This window comes from Lepidochelys kempii, chromosome 8, assembly GCF_965140285.1.
Source record: "Lepidochelys kempii isolate rLepKem1 chromosome 8, rLepKem1.hap1, whole genome shotgun sequence".
In the NCBI taxonomy this organism is placed as follows: domain Eukaryota; kingdom Metazoa; phylum Chordata; order Testudines; family Cheloniidae; genus Lepidochelys; species Lepidochelys kempii.
In genome coordinates this window covers 37,151,727-37,172,895 of record NC_136387.1, presented here as the reverse complement: position 1 = coordinate 37,172,895, position 21,169 = coordinate 37,151,727, and the positions used below count along the sequence as shown (strand labels likewise).

Below are 21,169 nucleotides of genomic sequence, written 5' to 3'. Positions count from 1 at the left end.
CCTATTATCTGTTTAGCTTTATAAAGATCAGTCATTTCAGAGGGATAGACTGGGGTTGAAATGTAATTTCTAGCTAATCTGATCATATTCCAGATCAGCTCTCAACTTGGCAGCCTTGTGCAACATCACTTTGCACTTAAGCAAGTGTCAGAAGTTAGAAGACCAACTGCTGAGTTTCAAAAGATTCTGGGATTTTGTTTCCACCCATTCAGTTAACAGCAGTTAAATACAGATTTCCAAAAACTCTAGTTAGTTTTCTACTGACTTACTGAAATCATTGCATACATCAGAACTCAACCCAGCATGAATGATAGAAGATACCCTCTAAGAAATATTTCCTCACTGGATCAGATACCTACTGGACAATGTTTGCATTTATACACTGTCAATCCCTGTACCATCTAGACACTCAATATTAACTAGAACATAAGTACAAAAGGATAAAAAATCAGATTCAGTCCATTTCTCAGCATGACCAGACTTCAGAGAGCATAAAACCATAGTTCATTATTTTAAAAATTTATTTAATGGCTTCTTCACAGAATAGTCTCTGATATCCTTCCTCTGATTTTGTGAGATTTAAAAATCTAGTCTGATTCAAAGTCTCCAAGGTTTAGGGTTGGATTTTCAAATTCACTCAGCACTTGCCTGACTCTGTGCCCATTGACTTCAGTGATAAAATTCTCACCGACTTCAAAGGAAACAGAGCTAGGTCAAAACTGACTACTCATGAAAATCCCACATAATGCTGAGGTTCAGTTTATTAAGGAACTCAGTTCAAAGTCATGGTGATAATGGAATTGGACCAATTACACCGGTGTCAAAATATACAGTACAGATTACTCAGCTACATGGACACCTTTGGCAAATTTTCAGAAAAACAGTGAACAGAAAAATGGTTAAGAGCCTACACAATTTTTCCACATGTAGCTAACTAATACACTACTCTCACCTTGATCCCTTACCACCAAGAGAGACAAAACTGTCAAACATTTTATCCCAGTTAGTTGAGTATTTTGGTGGGTTTATCTTTCACTCTTAGTTGCTACTTCAGTGAACCCCCAAGAAATGCATACTAATAATTTACCCATTGCACAGATGTAATAGAATTGACTACAGAATTTAAAATTACAATGTAGTTTTGCTTATAAATCTATGAAAAAAACTTGTCAGTCTCCTCCTTTGTTTCTTTACTCTGATTATTCTCCTAAATTAATTCTTTTAATTATAAACCAGGAATCTATAAACTAAACTATAGGTTCTACTCTGTACATTAGTAACAAGTATGCGTGTTTACTTTTGGCAACCAAAGATTAGCTGGGCACAAAAAATAGATATTTTTCTAACTCACTTTTAAAGTGTTAAAGCTGAATAATTCTGAACATGCATTTAAAGCCTAATGAAAAATCCTTTAAGGTGGCAGTCATACAGTATTTTGCCTACCAAATATATTACTTCTCCAGCTGCCTATGTGAACTAAACAGGCTAGACCCCTGCCAGATTGTTTTAATATGTGAGGTACTCTGGATCTATGACCAGTATGCATAGAGTGGACGGGATTAGGGTGAATATCTAGTTTACATGTGGTTGGTGGGGTCTCAAACAAAAAGGCAATTGAGGTAAGAGCAGCAGTATTTCTAGCATCTATGGAGTGTAAATAAAAGTAAGTTGTTGCCTATGTTGGTATTGAGAATTGAGATGAATGATTATGGAATATATTAAAGTGTAAGTTGTCAAAATAGCGGTCTCGACTACACTGGGATTGTGGGATGGACTGGATAGATCTCTGTGCAATGTAAAAGAGGAGATACTAGTGTAACTCTACTGCAATGGGAGAATAAATCAAAGGAGATTCTGGCTGGGAAGGTCTGCATACGGGTTGGATGGTTAGCACAGTATGAGGATAAGAGGCTCATAAAGAACTCTTGATTTACAGTGCGAGGATGTAAAGATGTCTCTGGGGAAGGACAGCAGATAGTGGTCAAAGTATAGATATTTATGTAGCTTCGGCTCAATTTCCTGACTTTCAAAAACTCTGCATCTGCTCGTGGCATGTAGCTTCAGGAAGAGAATATACATTGGTATAACTGTTTGTAGCATTCCTCTAATTTAATACAGAAACATTGGTGGAAGACTACTTGTCTTAAACAGCATTCTGCTGTCCCCCTTCTGTACTCACTGATCAAGAGCAGGAGAGAACTCAGTGAAAGTTGCTAAACCATTTCCCATCTCGAAAAACAATGGAAGGATAGTGATAAAACGTTGATAAGTCTGGATAGTCTCAGTTAAGTTTGTCAATATTAATATTAGTTCATTTGTAATGCAATAATTCCAAACTACATATTATGAAGTGGAACTTTTACTTAGCAAAATCCTACATAGTTGCCAATTTAAATTCAAAAATATAATTTCAGATTTGTTCATAACTTCTTAAACATTGTTTAGTACTAGAGAGAACTGAAATATTTTGATTTTTTTTAAAGCTAAGAAATTTGCTTTTCCAAGGACTACCTACACATTTTTGGAGTATCATTTTAAAAAATTCATAGTTGACATTTTTAAATTAAAAATTTTGAAAATATATAAAGGGTGAGATCATAACATTCACTGACTATATTCCATGGAAAATTAACTTAGCATATTTTTGTTCTATGAGTAATATTTAGAGTGCAGAAGAAAATTTAAAGGTCCCTTTCTTAAACACTGGGTTGCATTTACAAATTAACAGAATAATGATCAAATTCATAGCTTTATATCTTTTTCTAAACTTTGCTATGATTTTTTGAACTATAGCATCTTCTGACAGCTTTTTATAAAGTAGCAATAATTTAACATTCAATTAACTTTTTTGCAAGTGGGAAGAGAGGAAATTGCCTTTGTTTTAAAAAAATCTACATCTAAGCCTGTACTCAAAACAACAGAAGGAGGGTTAGGTGTATATATTGTGAGGTTGAGAATTACATCTGCTAGGGACTGACAGCTGGTGTAGCCTATACAATAGTACAAGCATAATGAGACTAATAGGTTACATTTGCAGGGGAATGAATAGAAAGTTCTCTGGGCTAAAACAGAAAGTCTAGTAGCTTAATCCTGACACCATGTCAGGAAAACAGTTGTTTATTAAAAGGTCCTAAATAAACTACTGTTAAAGACTATTAAAAGATCCCCCATTAGGTCAGCCTGGCCAAATTTTATCTGCCTCCTTACTGCAGGACAGTATTTTTTCATGAGGGAAGAAACTAGTTATTTTTTCCATCAAGTTCGGAATTAGAATTGATTATTTATCTGGCTGATAAACTTTCATGACAATTTTGCAAGACTGTTCCAGAGAGCAGCGTATCAAGTCACTGCAATTCTGCATCACCACCACACGCATAGCCTGCCATTCATTGTGTAAAAGATCCATGACCACCTAGGATTTCACAGTCATCACTGCACCATACACCATAGCCAGTGAGGACTTAACCTGATGCATAGTCAGAGTGTGGGTCCTTCAGCTCCAGATGTACAGTCCCCACCACTGTAGCTAAAGGCAAACCTCCTCTGGTTGTGTCAGTATTCCTTATTACCACTATCTAGTTCCTATTCCATATGGTTGAGGACAGTGGCAGACATCAACCAATGTACTACAGCTCACAAAAACTCTTTTACTTCAACATTTGAAATGACTCATTTGCACCAGGAATTAAAAACTGCAGTTTAAGTTTTATGTGGGTAAATTAGATGAGTAATAGACACCCAAAGAGACTAGAAGTGGTAATATGTAATTTTCTCCCAAATTCTTTAATTTCTAATGCTTTCTTCAAATTAAGTAAAAATTATGGTCTTTCAGCGCACCACCACCTATAAAAATTCAGTCCAAAATATTTCCTCTTCAAAACTTAAACGGGATGAAATTAGGGCTTATAACTCATTTGTGATCGACCTTACTTCGTTTTCTCAAAAAATTTATCTAAATATTTCTAATGCACCTATCACCATATCTGTTAAAAGCTATAGTACGTACTCCTCTGAAGATTGTGGACCCTTCCTTTTTACTCCACTTGATTATTCTTTACATTCTTGCTCATCAGGTTTCTACCCAGACGAAGCATACTTATCTGAACATTTTCCATTTCCTTTTTGCCAGTTCTCACTTTTTTCACCTGTGTTAATTTTCTCCTAAATATTGCTGTTACAATTTGATATTTGTCAAAATAATTTAATTATACAATGGTTATTAGATGTTAAACCTTACTCTTCTCCTACATCTCTAGCCTGGTAATTTGCCACTGAGACCTAAATCAAACCGCTTTTTAAAATCCTAGTAAGAGTCCACTTCAAGCCAAAAAGACAGCGAATAATTTGATTTCGCTAGTCCAACATTTAATTTGCTAACTCCTCATTATGAAAAGTGTTGCTATAATATTTGCTGCAAAAGTTTAATACATTGATTATAAAAAATGGGTAGAGCTGGAGTTAGCGGATATACAAATGAGAAAAACAACACCCCTCTCATTTTGAAGTAGCTGGTTTAGAGTTTGTGTAAACCTCACGAGAGACCTGGTCAAAGCTTTTTGGACATAGAAGTCTATTTTCCTATTGCAAGTGAATGTTGTGACCTAAAAGCTTGACCAAGTCACTAAATTTTTCTTCACAGGAATAATGAATATGCCTCTCATTGTACCCTCTACTACAAATGCACTGCCTGCACCCCAGCAAAAGAATCCACACAAAATTTTTAATGCAACATTAACGCTACATAATCTGTCAAAAGTTAGGGAGTGAAAATGTTACAGATTAATACACAACTCTTACTCCAGCCCATGCTATACAAGAGCTAAATACTGTATATATGCAGGATAGAATATTTATATGACCACCTACTTATTTAACACAAAACATAATTTTTTCTACAACCTTAGATACACTTAAGAGGTTACACACACTACGTTCATTTTAAAGTATATTTTTTCCCTCAAAGATATTATGTACTTTAGTTTCATCAGAACCTATGAAGAATTTCTCTAAAAATTGCATGTTTTCTTTTGGGGACCCATACACTTCTGAACAAAACCAGCAACATGCTGCTGCTCAGAGAAATACCTGAGATGCATTGACAATATGCTTCTCTCCCCCTGTCTGCATGTTTTGTATAAACATAACTAATTTTTATTTTCTCATGTGATCCAAATTTTAAAATTTCATTTAAAAAGGTTGTGCAGAGAAGTAAAGCCTAAATAGTACTGCTCTGAATCAGTATATTATCAATGTATCTAATTTCTCAGATAATTAAAATGAAAACCAAACTGTCCATCAGATGCAAACACGTGTTTCCATATGCCAATTAAGAGGACTTGGTGATGTTTTTACAGAAATATTTATCACTGAAGCACTACTGATCATTAATACTTAATTTAGCTGTAAATTTATCTATGCCGGTATATATTTCTATTTAGACATCGTAAATAGTAAGGACAATGCCTCCTAGCTCTTATACTGTGCTTTTCATCATCCAATCTCAAAGTGCTTTATAAAGGAGGTCCCTATTTTACAAATGGTGAAACTGAGTCACAGAGAGGGGACACAACTTGCTCAAAGTCACCCTGCAGACCAGTGGCAAAGCTGGGAAGAAAGCCCAGGTCTCCTGAATCCCAGTCTGGTTTCAATCCACTAGGCCAGGTCTGCTATACATATTCTAAAGTAGTAGGGAAACAAACTACGATAACATTATTTCTCAAATACAACTTATGTAAAGATAATCAATACATATCACATTTGCACAGAATGGAGAATTAGGGTTGCATATTCAATCTTAGTTTTTCACATTTCTATTCTAGTCAGTTTCCTGTGTTGTGTCTGTCATTGAGGTACTGAGCTCCTTCCTGCACTCAAAAGTTAAACAAGACTAATACCTAGCCAATATGGTTCCCATCTACTGCAACCTTAACATTCCTATTTTGATATTTTAAAATCCTTTCCCAAACCTCCCTACTTCCCCCCCAAAATAACTCTAGAGCTATTAGGCCTAAATGGCCTCCATCTGGAGCTCTCCACAAGAGATACTTTTCTCTCACTGAACTAGCTTAAACAGAAAAAAAAGATTTCAATGCGGAATCCATTTCCAAAAGGATGACCCATGACTTTTGCCATTTAACTATTGAAAACAATACCATTTTCTTTGTGAAAATGAGTTTAGCCTTGCTTAGAATGAAAACCCTGACACAACCATAACAAACTGGGCACTATCCTACAAGTAGCTTTGCAGTTAATTGTTTTGGCAATATGTAACTCATGTCACTAGTTTAAACAGAAAATGGGCTGATGCAATGACTATATGGAGAAGAATTACAACTATTTTAGAATGATCAGTGTACAGTACTTAGTCTTTGTTAAGTCGCACCCACACTAATACACTGTTCAAATGGAAATTCAATAATTGATCATTTTCTTCAAGTAATTTTTTCAATAAGCATGATCTGTAACCAATGTTAATGTTCTATACTACACAATGAAATAATAAATATGAATTACACATTACAGAGAACATTGTGCTCCTGTTAGAACTACATCTTGTATTACAAGTGTTTAAGGATTGATAAGTGAGGACTGACCTATACATTAGTTTCGGAAGTACTATAATAAAGCTTCCCCCAATCCTGCTAAAACAAGATACATTCAAGTGGCCACATACTGACCTTTCTGTACTCCCAAGAGTGGAGGAGAATTCTCTTGAGGAGCTCTATCAGGTTCCTGGGGAGGTACAACCATGGCAAGTGCATGCATTGGTACACGTGGAACCTAAAAAATCAACTCAGAAAGAACTTGTCTCAGTTTTAGTTTTCAATGGATAAGAGTGTAATAACTTAATCCAGAAGCACATTTGTTTGCACACATTCCCTTCCACTCAGCCTCCAACTGTGTGCTGCATGTTATCCCTTAACATACCAACTTCCAAAAGTAACGTTTCATACTAACTGCAAAGTTAACCATACTCTTTCCCCTCTTCTACCTCCAAAGTGGTTAAGTCACTGCATTTACTTGTTCTTGTACTATCCAATATTCCATACCCAGAAAGATGGGAAATTAAACTGCCTCATGAGTTAGGGAGTCCCAAGGATTTTGAGGAATATAAAGGTCCCAGTAGCCACAAAAGTAGTTAGGTTTCAGAGTAGTAGCCGTGTTAGTCTGTATTCGCAAAAAGAAAAGGAGTACTTGTGGCACCTTAGAGACTAACCAATTTATTTGAGCATAAGCTTACGTGAGCTACAGCTCACTTCATCAGATGAAGTTAGGAAATTATGCACACAGATAACTTGGTATCTGGTACAAGACCACAGATCAGAATTCCATTAGTTACCTCCTTTTCAAATCTTATGCAAGAAAGGGGGCATGTGAAAAACAGTAATGAACTGCTATACAATACTTCGTATTGGAGTTGTAATTCTTCACTTGTTGATCCAAAGTAGTACTTTACTGGCCTATTAGATCCTGCCATCCAAACACTTTTGGGAAAGTGTTTTGTTTTGTTTGTTTTGTTTGTTTTTAAATAGAAGCTATCAAATTTTAAAAAGTGACCACCTCCTCTTAATATTAGAGCCATTACTGAGGGCAGACATTGCTCAGTGAAACTTCATCATACACTGTACTTGTATATGTAGTAACTAGTGCAGTCACAGCACTTGTGTGGTTTTCTTTAAATAAAAACTCTTGCCTTTTAAACTACTTTATGTTAAACTTTATGTTGCCAGTTTTTGGAAGTACTCAGAACACAGTATTAGCCTAGACATTATATACGTAGCTTTTGAAACTCTGAATGTAACTGCATTATACGCTTATGCTCAAATAAATTTGTTAGTCTCTAAGGTGCCACAAGTACTCCTTCTCTTTTTGCATTTTATCGGTGTCTTTTCTTCTCCTAACTGTATTCTCTCTATCAACTAATTCTTGGTTCTCTTTGTAGGCTGGGGTTTTCCTGGAATTCTTAGGGAGTTTGGTGGCCAACTCCCACTGAATATCTAGTTCCCTTGGGCCACTTTGAAAATCCCAGGTACATGCAATAAGCTGCCTTTCACTTTACGCAAGATACCAATACTTAAGGAAAACAAGCATCAGTGTTTCCAGTGCATTACCACATGGCTTTAGGAGTGCTGAGGCAAGAGGGTAAAGGCTGAGTAACTTCAATCAAGTGCAACAGTCGCCTAGAAATGCTGTATCTGGACTGGCTTATTAGGGAATAGAAATTATTAAAAGTAAGATGGATGATATATGTGTATTTTTCAGGAACTCCTAGGTAAACAAAGCTTCATTCATGCCCCCTTTTGATAAGAGTTTCTAAATATGTAACTTATAAAAATCAATGTCACTAATCTTTTACTTCCACTAAACTTTGTTTGCATAAAAAGACAAGTTTACTAGAAAGGTTTATTTTCTGTTGTGGAAATGTATGTTTAATTACACTTTTCTTTATGTCTTACCTGAGACTGATCCTGAGAAGGTGGTGTGAGCTGAGACATGTCTGCAGTAGGAACTGACAGAACATTGTTTGGGTAATCCAGTAAGTAAGAAACAACATTTGTATGTCCACCCTTTGCAGCTTCAATAAGCATTGTTGAGCCATCCTGGGGTGAAAGTTTGGAGACAGAAAATGTAACAGTAAGGTGAGCTCTTCTATCCTCTGTGCTATATAAAAGTGAAGAGATTTTTCTGTGAAATTAAGTTTAAAGTTGCCCAGCCTTGGCTTTTAATCAAAGTCAACTCTGCAGTACTTTAGTTTCAAGTAATGTATAAGGATAAGCAATTATGGAAGGTGAGTATATTAAAATCACAATGAGTAATTTAAATTGAATACCTTAAGTCGATGAGTAGGATCTGCACCATGAGCCAGGAGGAGCTCAACAACTGCAAGGTGGCCCCCCGCACATGCCAACGACACCACTGTGTGGTCATTATTAGCAGTAGCCCTATTAACATTGGCACCTATGAAGAAAACACCTCATGCAGAATTAGCAGGCATTTCTTCACATTTAAATTCTAAACAACAAACCTGGTGTATTTTCTGATTTTGAGAGTGTATCTATTATAGAATTTCAGATCCAGGATGCAAGTTAATTACAATAAAAAAATCAGAATGAGGACAACATAATGGCAAAAGACATTTCAGAAGTGAAAATAGGATGATTTCTTAGATAAACTGAGTTTGCAGCTAGATTCCTAATCCTTTCGTAAAAAGATGTACAGTAATACTGCAGTGCAAGTGAACAAAGGGAGGGTACACCTAAAATACACTTAAAATAACTGTTAGAAGATATATTTTTATATTCCAAGGAAGAATCACAAGTCTTTCATAATAAGGGGCTATATTTATTTTTTAAACCAGGAGTACTTCCGGGCAACAGTTGACTGCAAAACATTTTTAGAATAAAGTGTTAAGAAATACTATCTAACCACGTACTGACTGACATTTTTGCCTTATTAATCTCCACAATTCCTTGGAAAGTATTTTCAGTAACAAAGTATTTCTGTACTCAAAAGTGAGCAATCACCTGTATAATGTGAGTTAACTGAAATAAAAATCATCCCACCACAAATGAGCATTTACCACATACCCCCATAAACCTAATACAGGACATAAGGAAAAACTCTATTCTAGTAGGTATTAAAGCCATAAACATAAAAGTTTAACAGAACTGTTAAGTGACATTTCAGACACAAGTTGGTACTAATATTTTACCTTTGCTAATAAGAAACTGTACAGTGCATAAATGACCAGCTCTTGCAGCCTTCATTAGCGGTGTTCTTCCACCTTCAGATTCATGCTCCTGTTATAAAAAGGGGTATTAAAAAAAAAGTGTTATACATACTGGCAAAACATATCAACCAAGGGTTTTAGTGGCTGAAATTTTCATCTTCAGGATTCAGACTGCTCTATTAATTTTAATGAATATTCTATATAAATCCCCACCAGTGTATTTACAGCAAATTTCTCGAAAAGGTCCAAATGAATCTACTTGGTTAGTGAATTACATTGGAAAAGGTCACTAAGACCACACCGCCACCCTCACAATTTCATAGATCTCACTGGAAAGTTTCCTGACTTCTAGCTTTGTTCAGTTTCATTACTTCCAAACAAATCATTTGCACCAAATTTTCTCCAATACACACTGTTCAAAAGGCTGCCATTTCTCAGAAAAAGAACGTTGAGAACACAATCATATGGTGATACAAGAATGAAGAAATCTTAGTTAAACCACCATACGGTGAATAGCCTATATCTGAATCTTCTAAATTGTAACATGTTGAAATGGGATTCTTATCACTCACAAAGAAGACAAAAATCAATTATATGCAATAAATACTGAATCAAATAGCCTTATGAGCCATAATGAGAGGATAACTGGTCTCTGAAAAGAAGAATTAGAGAACCTGAAGTTGAAAAGACAACAGAAGAAGAACAATCTGAATGTCAATGGTGAGACGTTCTCTTCAGGGCCAACACACACTGTCCCCAAAAACTGAAGTTTAACATAAGCAGCCCAAGTTAAAGCATGAGTGACATGAAAGATTGTGGAAAAGAGACACTGTAGATACTCAGAAAACTGACAAGAGAGGTGAATGTAGAAGTTAGTAATCAACCCTTTCTATACTTGAGATAATACAAGCCATGTGGGAAAAGAACCAGCCAGTTACACAGGAATGACTGACAACAGATAAAGAGTGCTGTCAAGTGAAGGGGACCCACCCCACACCGCAAGGGGATTAAGTGTCCTGTCCATGATAGTGTGTACATGTGCCCTTCAAAATAAAACTCAGTAATGTGTTAGGGACTTTATTTAAACAGTTTATAGGGAAATCTCTATTTCACTGTTTAACTTCATTATTCTCTGACTATCTGATAGCAGAGATGATTAAAAACAATAGGAGTACCTTCTTGTTCTTGTTCTATTTACTGAGATTGAGAAGGCTTAATGCTGGATTTGTGACAGTTGAATCCAAACCTGCCTATCTCCTTCAATTGGACAAAAATCCTGCACATCCTGATTGCTAAGTTGCAGGTGTCTACTGAAAGTTAACCATTTGGTTATGCATTTGAGAAGTGGAATCTTTAGTGATGGCGAATCCAAATCTGTTGAGAAGTTTAGTGGTCCAAATCAATCCTATGCTATTATGAAGAGTCTAAACTGCGCTGGTCTCCTCTCATCACTTGAAAAAGGGCATAAGCAGTCTGGCACAGATTCTTCTTATGTGACAATAGTTTATTGTACATTGTTTTAAGATGCATGTTTGTTCTCTGTGTGCTGCGTCTTGATCCTCTAACTTATTTTGCATGATACTATTGCTACATATATAGAATCCATGTGCAATACTATGCAGCAAGCGAGGAAGCCGTAGAGATTTGATCCTCAAGTCAGAAAACACCTGAACTCCCTCCAACTACCAGAGTCAATTTATAAACAGATTTACTCAGTCCTTTATTATTCAGACAGAGACACAGTTCCACAGAGTTTATTGTGGAAGGCTGTTTTCCATGAGACCTTAACAATCAAGGTAATACGTGCTCTGCATGAATATGCAAGGACCAATATTATATTCTTTAAGATTTAGGGTTTGCCCTTGCTTCAATTTTTCCCTCCTGCAACTGTTATGCAATTAGCTGCTGCCCCTCCATTCCACATACAGAACTCATTTGATTTGTACTGTGTGAAGAGATTTTAAAATGCACTTTGGAATGCAGTGCACTACGTATTAAAATACACAAAACTTGAATATATGAGCAGGAACGGTTGTCCAAACTCAATTCCTGATGCAAGGTTTCAAAATTCCCATACTACGAGAATCAAAGAACTGAGAAATAAATAAGTTGAGTTAGAAAAACCCAGTTAACTTCAAGACAGTGCAAGTTTGTGTCCTGTAGTATATTCAAGTGTTTTGTTTAGTTTTAGATGGCTAGCAATAGGACTATTAGTACTTTGCTTGGGAGTCTAAGGGTATGTCTACACTACGAAATTAGGTCGAATTTGTAGAACTCAGTTTTTTAGAAATCGTTTTTATATATTGGAGTGTGTGTGTCCCCACAGAAAATGCTCTAAGTGCATTAACTTGGCGGAGTGCTTCCACAGTACCCAGGCAAGCGTCGACTTCCGGAGTGTTGCACTGTGGGTAGCTATCTCACAGTTCCTGCAGTCTCCGGAAATAAGATTCAGAAGTTCGCGGTTCTTTTCCTGTCTACTTGGCCAGTGCATCTGAGTTGAGAGCGCTGTCCAGAGCGGTCAAAATGGAGCACTCTGGGATAGCTCCCGGAGGCCAATACCATCAAATTGTGTCCACAGTACCCCAAATTCGAGCCGGCAAGGCCGATTTAAACGCTAATCCACTTGTCAGGGGTGGAGTAAGGAAATCGATTTTAAGAGCCCTTTAAGTCGAAAACAAGGGCTTCATTGTGTGGACGGGTGCAGGTTTACATCGATTTAACGCTGCTAAATTCGACCTAAAGTCCTAGTGTAGACCAGGGCTTACAGATCTCACTGCTGGGGAAACTTCTTGATGTCCATTCTAAGTTTTCCTTTACTTAAATTTCATGCAATTATTCTACATATACAACGGTTTGATTAATCCCCACTTCCTCAAGCAATGAAATCCTGATCCTCCTTGGTGTTTACAAACTTCAAATACTTGTAGCACCGAACAAACAGATACCTTCCATCTGGCCAAACTACTCGTTTTATCTATTGTATTTCTTCAATAGACTCTCCTTACTCATTTCGGTCGCTCTTCCCATTTGACTCCACTTGAACATCTTTTCTATCAGAAAACCCAACACTGCAAGCACTATTTTATTTTTTAACTTAATTAAGTTATAAGATGCCAGCCATCTGTAGAGACTGCAGTCTTCTATTTAGCCATAGCAAAGGTATAGCAGCAGCAGAAGCATTGCCCATGTGGTCCCCAACATATGGGTCAAGACAGAACAGAGAATGGTCACCTCCAGAGGAAAGAAGGCAATCTACATTCTATGCCCTTTCAGTCCCTAGTCTTACTTCTGAGATTGCCAAATGTGTGTGTCTGATTGCTGTGGTTTGTGATAGACACCCATCCAGAAATGGAAGAGCTCTGTCTACTTGGAAGCTTGTCTCTCACCAACAGAAGTTGGTCCAATAAAAGATATTACCTCATGCGCAATGATTCACTAATATCTTGACACCGACATGGCTACAATGCTGCATTCTATTTGGAGTAAGACATGGGCTATCAGGGAGCTTACATAAACTATAACAGTTTCAATAACAATAGCCTGTTTATTTTGATACAAGGCTTCAAATATTGAAGCCCAAAGTAACTGCCTCAAGAATGAATCCTAACTTCAAAGGGAGGTGAATTTGTATAGGCTACAAATAACTATCAGATAACAGCTCCAATAAGTAATTACTCCCACTGGACAAATCCATACTTTGGTAAGTAAAGAGAAAGAGGGATGCAATCAGAAGTGTCTTATTTGAACCTTAAGCAACATACAATGAAGTAAAACAAATGGGTAAAATCACATAAATATCCTACTGGAAAGGCAAAACAGGTATTTTTTAAAATGAGAAAAGTAACAAGAATTCAAACAGAACAAAATAGCATGACAAGATACAGAGCATGAGGAGGCTAGGGTTCTCACATATGCTAGAAATAACAGACCTACATTAGTTTTATTCCACAAAACTAGCTCAAAGGATGTAAAAAAGCCCTCCTGAAATTGATTATAACACCCAGCATTTACTTTAGCTTTTCCATCTTGAGGTGTCCCAGTGATGAATACTAGACAAAGTAATGCCAAAGATGACACTCCTTAAGAGAATCTTCTCAGAAAAGTGTTGCAGAATTGCCAATGCAGCACCTAGAGTGGGCCAAACTTTAAGAGTCAGCACACACTGATGCTTGGTAAATCTACAGTGAGACCCCTGTAGCTAGATTTATAGATTTCAAACCTCAACACTGGCTTTCATTACCAATGTCTATTAACAGAGCAGGCTTTAGCATGACCAGACAAAAATAAAGAGAAATTATGAGTTATTTTTCTGTAGATTCTCAACCTACTTTTGTCAGGAGCAGTTATACAACTGAATTAGTCAAAAAATCCATCTTATATAATTCATTTTAATATTTTTGGAGCAAGAAGCCATGGGGATAGACATGAAGGTAGGTAAAAATATTAACCAAGATAGAAGCCGGATAGCATCTCTGGAAGGAATTTTGGGTGCACATTCAAAAATCACCTCATTTCTTTATAATCTGTTGTAGAAAGGATCAGTAATGAGCAGCCGAAACACACAGCTTCTACAAGTAAAGCTACTGCCACAAACAGACAGTCTCTGAAAAATGTAAGGTCTTAAGAATCAATTTAGAAGAGAATAGGGATGTGGGGTTTTTTGATTATTATTTCAGCACATTGCTCCACTATGGGCTGGGATGTGAAGTATTACCAAACCACTTCACTGGTGACTGAGCTGTCATTTCATACTTTAAAAAAGCCAACACAGCATTTTGTGTGAACTCTACAGGAAGTGATCTACTGGTCAATAAAACGTCGTCTACACCAGATACTTCAGAGTTATCTAGATATAGGTTGAAAAACTGTGGTGTATTAGCAGTAAACTCCAAGGACTTGGAAACAATAAGCATTATTGTTGCTGATATCACCCTTATCCTTGATACTTCATCCTCAATTTCTTAGGCTCTTATGAGAGAGGTTTTATATCAAGTGTCTAACAGGGCCAATATAAATTCCAAATCAAGACTTTGTGATTTCAATAATTTGGTAAAATAATTTTGTTAGCCTTCTGAAAAAGATATCCTTGACTAGCCAATCATTAAAATAACGAAACACATCCACATTTAGACTTTAGCTATGTTATAACAGATTAGACCACCAGCAGGGACCAATGTGATAAACTAGTCTGATCTCCCATGTAATAAAGGCGGTGACTTCCTTGAATTAATTCCTTTTTTGAACTAGAACATTTATTTTAGAAAAACATCTAATCTTAATTCAAAAAATTCCCTGGTAAGTCACCCTCACTTAAAAATTTGCACACTGATTTAACTTCCAGCCATTGGATCTTATTCTATCTTTGCTAGACTGAAAAGGTCATTATCAAATTTTTGTTCCCCACATAGGTACTTCTAGACTAATTAAGTCACCCTTCTCTTTATTAAGCTAAACAGACCATTGTCTTATAGTGATAGACTCTCTCTTGGCTCTTACTTGAACTCTCTACAATTTAATTATTCCTGGATAAATATGAAACAAATATTCTCTGAAGAGCTCAAATGGACTGCTGTGTTCAAACTTCAAAGAGATATACTATCCATCATTAGACATAACATGTTTGTTAAAAGATTTGGATTTTATTCTGGGTCTGATAAGGAATGTAACCAGATTTCTCTTGAATTCTTTTGTAACAAGACCCTTTGATTTATGACAGTTCTAATTCCCGTGAAAATGCTAAAAACTCAAGTACTCTGAGTGCAAATATTTCACTGCACTGTTATGAAGAATTTCTAAGTAAAGCTATTTTGAATATTTTCTTTCCCTTCCCACACCCCGCTGAAAATTTGGAGTGAGTTTTTTATTAAATTTTATTCCCCTTTTTATAATATTCTCCAGACTAAACTCTGATCACAAGACTCAAAGTTATAAAAAAAGTCAGTAACATGTCCTTTATAGACAAATTTCATGAGGTGGATACAAACAGATTAAAACCCAAATGGATTTCTGGTTAAGAGAACTGAAGACTATGAGACCCTATAGAGATATGGTGATCCTATTATTTGTAAAGAATTTATTTCGGCCATTATTTGTGAAAAGCTGGTTTAATGAGATGACCCTTTCCTATACAGGGCGGGAATAGGGCAGTAATTAAGAAAGGGATTAGAAATCAATCCAAAGGACTTCAGAGAAAGAAACCAAAAAAGTAGAGCAATGATGGAGATTCAATATGCTACATAGCAAGTCTTTGCACCTGTGATGAAATCTAGATGCCGTAAGCCATGCTTGCCGTGAGCATCTATTTTTGAGATTTTAGCTTACAAGCATCAAAGGCCAACCTCACCTGATGCTTGGCCGTCTCTATGCCCTCCAAAATAGTCTTCTTTAAGTCCTCCTGCTTGTCCTGCGGAAGGAAAAAGAAGAACTCACGGATCTTATTCTACAAATAAAATTAATACTTGGCCGTGAAGACCTGGTGATTACAATTTCAGTTGGTCAGCATCACCAGCTGAATTAGCCTGAGGAGGACAAAACTAGTCTTTAAACCAAGTAATGCAATTCTTCATCATCATAACCTCAACCTAAGCCACCAGACTCATGTGGATAGTGGAAGTTATACATGATATCCACTGGTGCAAAATACCAGATGTTTTCTTGGTCACACCTAGTGAGGAAGAGGTAGATTTCACCACATATTCTGCACCATTTGAATAAGGACAGACTGACCTAGCACAACCAAAAATATGACCGCAATTATTCAGTTTCAGTGTTTTGGGCACACTCTTGTAGTTCTTTTGTTAAAGAGAGACAACATGAACATTCTTACTAATAAACTTGGATCTTCTATCATCTTCCCCAGATAGTCTAGAACCAGCACCAAGAAAACACGATTACTTTTCAGTCCCTCCCACTGAGAGCAACATATTAATCTCCCTCACAGTATAACGCAAAGCCTTACTTACAACCTACACAATGTTAGCAAGAATTCAGGTTGACATATATACAAAGGTTAAGTGTGCAGTGTGATGTATCTAAGGAAAACAAGATTTATATTAAGGATTTGCTTTATGGCGAGAGGGAAATTAATGTGTAGTATGTTCTCTCATCAATTCGAAGCAAAAAGAATTTCCCAGTGAAGGTGCAGAATCTATCAGTGAAAACTTGTGTAAGCACTAGGGTATGATTAAGAGGTGTCCCTTACCTTGGCATTTCCTTACCCTTTAGGGTTTGAGTTGAGTGGCTATCAGTTAACCAACTCTACTCCCTTTTAAACATGGTGTTTATAGAATTTCCTATTTTTTTAAAATAGTTTTTAGATTCAGTTTTTAAATTAAAGTACCATGGTTTGGAGGAAGCGTGGGTGTTTGAGATGAAAAGGATGGATGGATGTTATGCTACTGTGTATGTGGGGGACCCTTGCAGGTCTCTTTTTATCCTCCTGAAATCCAGCACAAAAGTGTCCACGTTCCTGGGGATCCTCCCTAGTACTGCACCTGGTTCCCCAGGGCCAGCTGCAGCTCGTCAGAACAGTGTAGTCTCTACTGAAGGCGCAGAACTACACAGGCTACAGAAACCACAGCAATGCAGCTTGTATCTTCTCCTCCCCAGAAATCTTGGCTGCTGCTCCCTAACTCTCCTTACTAAATCATAAAGAATATTGGCCAGCATCTTCTCTGAGGGCAACCTATGACTTCAGTCCCATTGGAAATGAGAATCAGGTTGGTGTTGGTCCTGCTTTGAGCAGGGGATTGGACTAGATGACCTCCTGAGGTCTCTTCCAACCCTAATATTCTATGAGTCAAGAGGCTGGCTCTCAAGTGTACTGCATTTCAGCTAAATCAAGCTCTGAGTTTAGGAGAAGAGATCTCAGACAAAATGCACTTTTAGCTTAGAGGAAGGTAAACTGAGTTAGGAGCCAGGAGATAAAAATCTCATTTGCCACTCACTACTGTTTGTATTTCTGCTATTTTTAGGCCTTAATTTTGAACCAGCAGGTCTCTCACCCACCTCTCAGGAAATACACAATCAAGCTGTGACACTGAGTAGCTTTCCCAGACTTGAAGGAGCAGCTTTGCATAAACTCAGAAGCTTGCCTCGCTGACCAACAGAAATTGGTACAATAAAAGATTATCTCACTCACCTTGTCTTGCTAATATTCTGGGACCAACATGGCTATAACACTGCAAGCAACAATGGAGGATATTCAGTTCTGCCATTTGAAATGGAAACTTTACAACATGAAGAAAAAAGAAAAACTTAACAGTGATGTCTACTTCCCAAGCAAATGCAAGAAAGAAAACATCTCCAGAGGACTCAGCATCTATAACCCTCTAACCACGACATACAACTCCAAATATGCTGAACAGCTCTGTAGAAGGGCTCCAAAAAAATTGAGGAACCATCTCCTGCAACTCTCATACTCCATAAGAGATCACCTCAAACAAGAAAATCATCACACACACAGATGGTGGAGGAGGGACGAAAACAGGAAACCTACCTGTAGGTCATGCAAGAAACCAAAAACAGCTATTACAAAAATCTGATGACAACCATCTAACACAAAAGCAAAGTGGAACCAATTGCAACAACTTCGCAAACCACAGAACACCACCTCTGGGAGAAACCACGGCACCAGGACCCATCACATGGACATCCCAACATCAATTTATTAAGACTACCTGTAACCGGAGCCGAATTACCTGTACTCTCCAAGGGACTGAACTTCTACTCCATCACAGAAGCTAATATCATACTAACATGTAGAGAACAAGAATTCTTTCACTGATTTCAGCTCAAACAATTCTTTCACAACAATATCACCCAGAACTACCACCTCCCCATCAACAGTCATAAGAAAAAAGAATAATCTGACAACACCCCACCATAGACAAAACCACGAAAATCCTTGATCATTACAATGATTGACTAAAATCCCTAATCACCATATCCACCATACACTCCCACCACCACTGCCGAGAGGACAGCTATACGGTCCCTGAAATCCAACCACCAGGCAGCAATTAAATCAGCAGACAATGGGGATGCCATCACTGTCCTCAACTGTGATAACTATGCTAACAAAGCTGACAACTCTGACACCACCTACTATAAAGAACTCAGAGACAACCCAGGAATCTAAGGCGATCATCAAATCCTTCCCTGCTCAACTCTTAACAACGTTGTCCCCCACAAACTTTCTATATGCTTTCCAAAATACACAAAACAAGGGAATCCAGGAGACCCATCATCTCTAGCCATGGCGCTCTTAATGAAGCAATATCAGGACTCATAGAAACCATCCTCAAGCTACTGACCACATAAAGGGTCAGCTTCCTCCAGCACACAATCAGCGTCCTCCAGAAACTCTACAACATTAACAACCTCCCTCAGAACACCATCCTTGCCACCATGGGTGTCACCACCCTATATACTAACATCTCTTACAGCGATGGCACTGCTGCCTGGCTTGAATATCTACAAGACAATGGACAATATCCATCTCAAACACATTGCCAAACTCATCCATTTCATCCTCACCTATAACAATTTTACATTCAACCAACACCTTGTACAAACAATGAGAACAGCCATGGATACCATAATGGCTCCCCAGCATGCCAGCCTTTCTTCATGGGCCACCTTGAGGAAGAATTCCTGGACAAATGCACCACAAAACCAATGCTGTACCTGAAATACATCAATGATGCTTTTATCTTCTGGACAGGTGAGCTAAACTTCCTTACAGATTTTCACCACAACTCCAACCACCACTACCCATCCATCCATTCAGTTCTCTTGAAAGCACTCCTATATCAGCATCAAACTTCCTGGAAACCATGATCAGCTTCAACAATGGAACCTTAAAGACAGCTATTTACAGGAAACCCACAGATCACCACACTTACTTTCACAGATCCAGTAGCGACCCCAAACACACCAAGAAATTGAGTATCTACAGTCAAGCACTCTGATACCAGAGAATATGCACCAAGGAGCAAGTCCAGGATACACAGCTTATCACACTTAAAACACCCTCCAACAAAAAAAGACATTCCACCAGAGTAGATTGCAGCATGGAACAGGCCATTCAAATACCTCAGAGCACCTGCTTCAATATGGAAAAAGCCCTCCAACCACAGCCCCCTAGTTGTCACCTACCACCCCACACTGGAACCCATATGGTGTATCATTAAGCAATTACAACCCATATTCGATGTGGACCACATCTCTCTGAAGGCCAGAAGAGGTGGCTTGAAACAACCCCTGCCCCCAATTTCTCCAGCTCCATCAGAAGCAGCAGCAAGCTCCCCAAAAACCAGGCCATACCAACTCAAAGCAGAACCAAATCCTATTGTAACAGAAGCAAAATCTGCTGACTTATCTCTCCTGCTACGACAACCAATATTGTGCCACAACACAGGTTTCAAGATCCATAGGTCCTACACATATCACAACATGTGGTGTACCTCACCCAGTGCACTAAAGGTACATATCTATGCTGGAATAAAAGACCCGTGGCAAGGCCACAGCTAGCCTGGGTGAGCTCTCTCAGGCGCATGGGGCTAAAAACTGCTGTGCAGACATTTGGGCTTGGCCTAGAGCCCAGGCTCTGGAGCCATCCCTGCTTGTGGAGTCCCAGAGCCTAGTCGCCTACACAGCAATTTTACAGCTCAGCAAGCTGAAGTCAGCTGACATGGGCCAGCCACGGGTGTTTACTTGCTGTGTAGATGTACCCTCAATTCCCCAATAATTATGTGGGTGAAACAGGACAATCACCATGAATTCACACTGAAAAATTACAGAAGACAATTACATCATATTACCTGTGGGTGAATATTTTTCACAAAACAATCACTCCATATCTGACTTCTCAATCCTCAGCCTCAAAGGAAATCTGCACACCTTCAAAACACTAGCCTGGGAGCTTGCTAGACACTAAAAATCATGAACTTAAGACAGATTTGTGGCTTATTACAACAATCTGTAACCCCTCTTTTTGTCCTGTGACTGCAGAGGTTTCAACTGGCCGCTTTACCTTGAATGGTCTCTTCCAAAACAGGTTAACTGCTTATCCTAAATAGTCTGTTCCACCTTATATTTTGCTGACACTGACTACCTTTCCCAGATCTGAAGAGCTGTGTGTAAGCTTGAAAGCTAGTCTTTCACCAACAGAAGTTGGTCCAATAAAAAATATTACCTCACATACCTTGTTTCTCAAGTATCACACAGGTAATTTTACAGATAAGATAACAGAGGTTGCCAAAGGTCACTTTTAGCAGCATCAGGCACAGAACCCAATCTCATCCATAGAATTTTTCATGTGTCACATTTTGGTGGCTTGTGTCACATATTTGAAGATTAAAAGAATCTTGAGGGCATGCAGACACACTGCTGCTCAGAATAAAATCTGCCCAATCTAAGTGCTTAGCTAGGCCATCT

At 37.9% G+C, this 21,169-nt stretch overlaps 1 protein-coding gene across 10 annotated transcripts in view; it reads right to left on the bottom strand.

Moving 5' to 3' along the window:
• ANKHD1 (ankyrin repeat and KH domain containing 1) overlaps positions 1-21,169 on the bottom strand; it is a 206,672-nt gene that overhangs the window by 56,704 nt on the left and 128,799 nt on the right. For 5 of the 10 annotated variants that reach the window (XM_073356055.2, XM_073356058.2, XM_073356056.2 and 2 more), the window contains exons 11-15: positions 16,074-16,133; positions 9,713-9,800; positions 8,831-8,958; positions 8,457-8,600; positions 6,678-6,780 (exon numbers count right to left, since the gene is read on the bottom strand). In XM_073356055.2, the coding sequence (XP_073212156.1) occupies positions 6,678-6,780; positions 8,457-8,600; positions 8,831-8,958; positions 9,713-9,800; positions 16,074-16,133 (523 nt within the window). Of the gene's footprint in view, positions 1-6,677; positions 6,781-8,456; positions 8,601-8,830; positions 8,959-9,712; positions 9,801-16,056; positions 16,134-21,169 lie in introns of those variants that run through there. The other 5 variants (XM_073356057.2, XM_073356062.2, XM_073356063.2 and 2 more) reach the window with 2 other exon arrangements.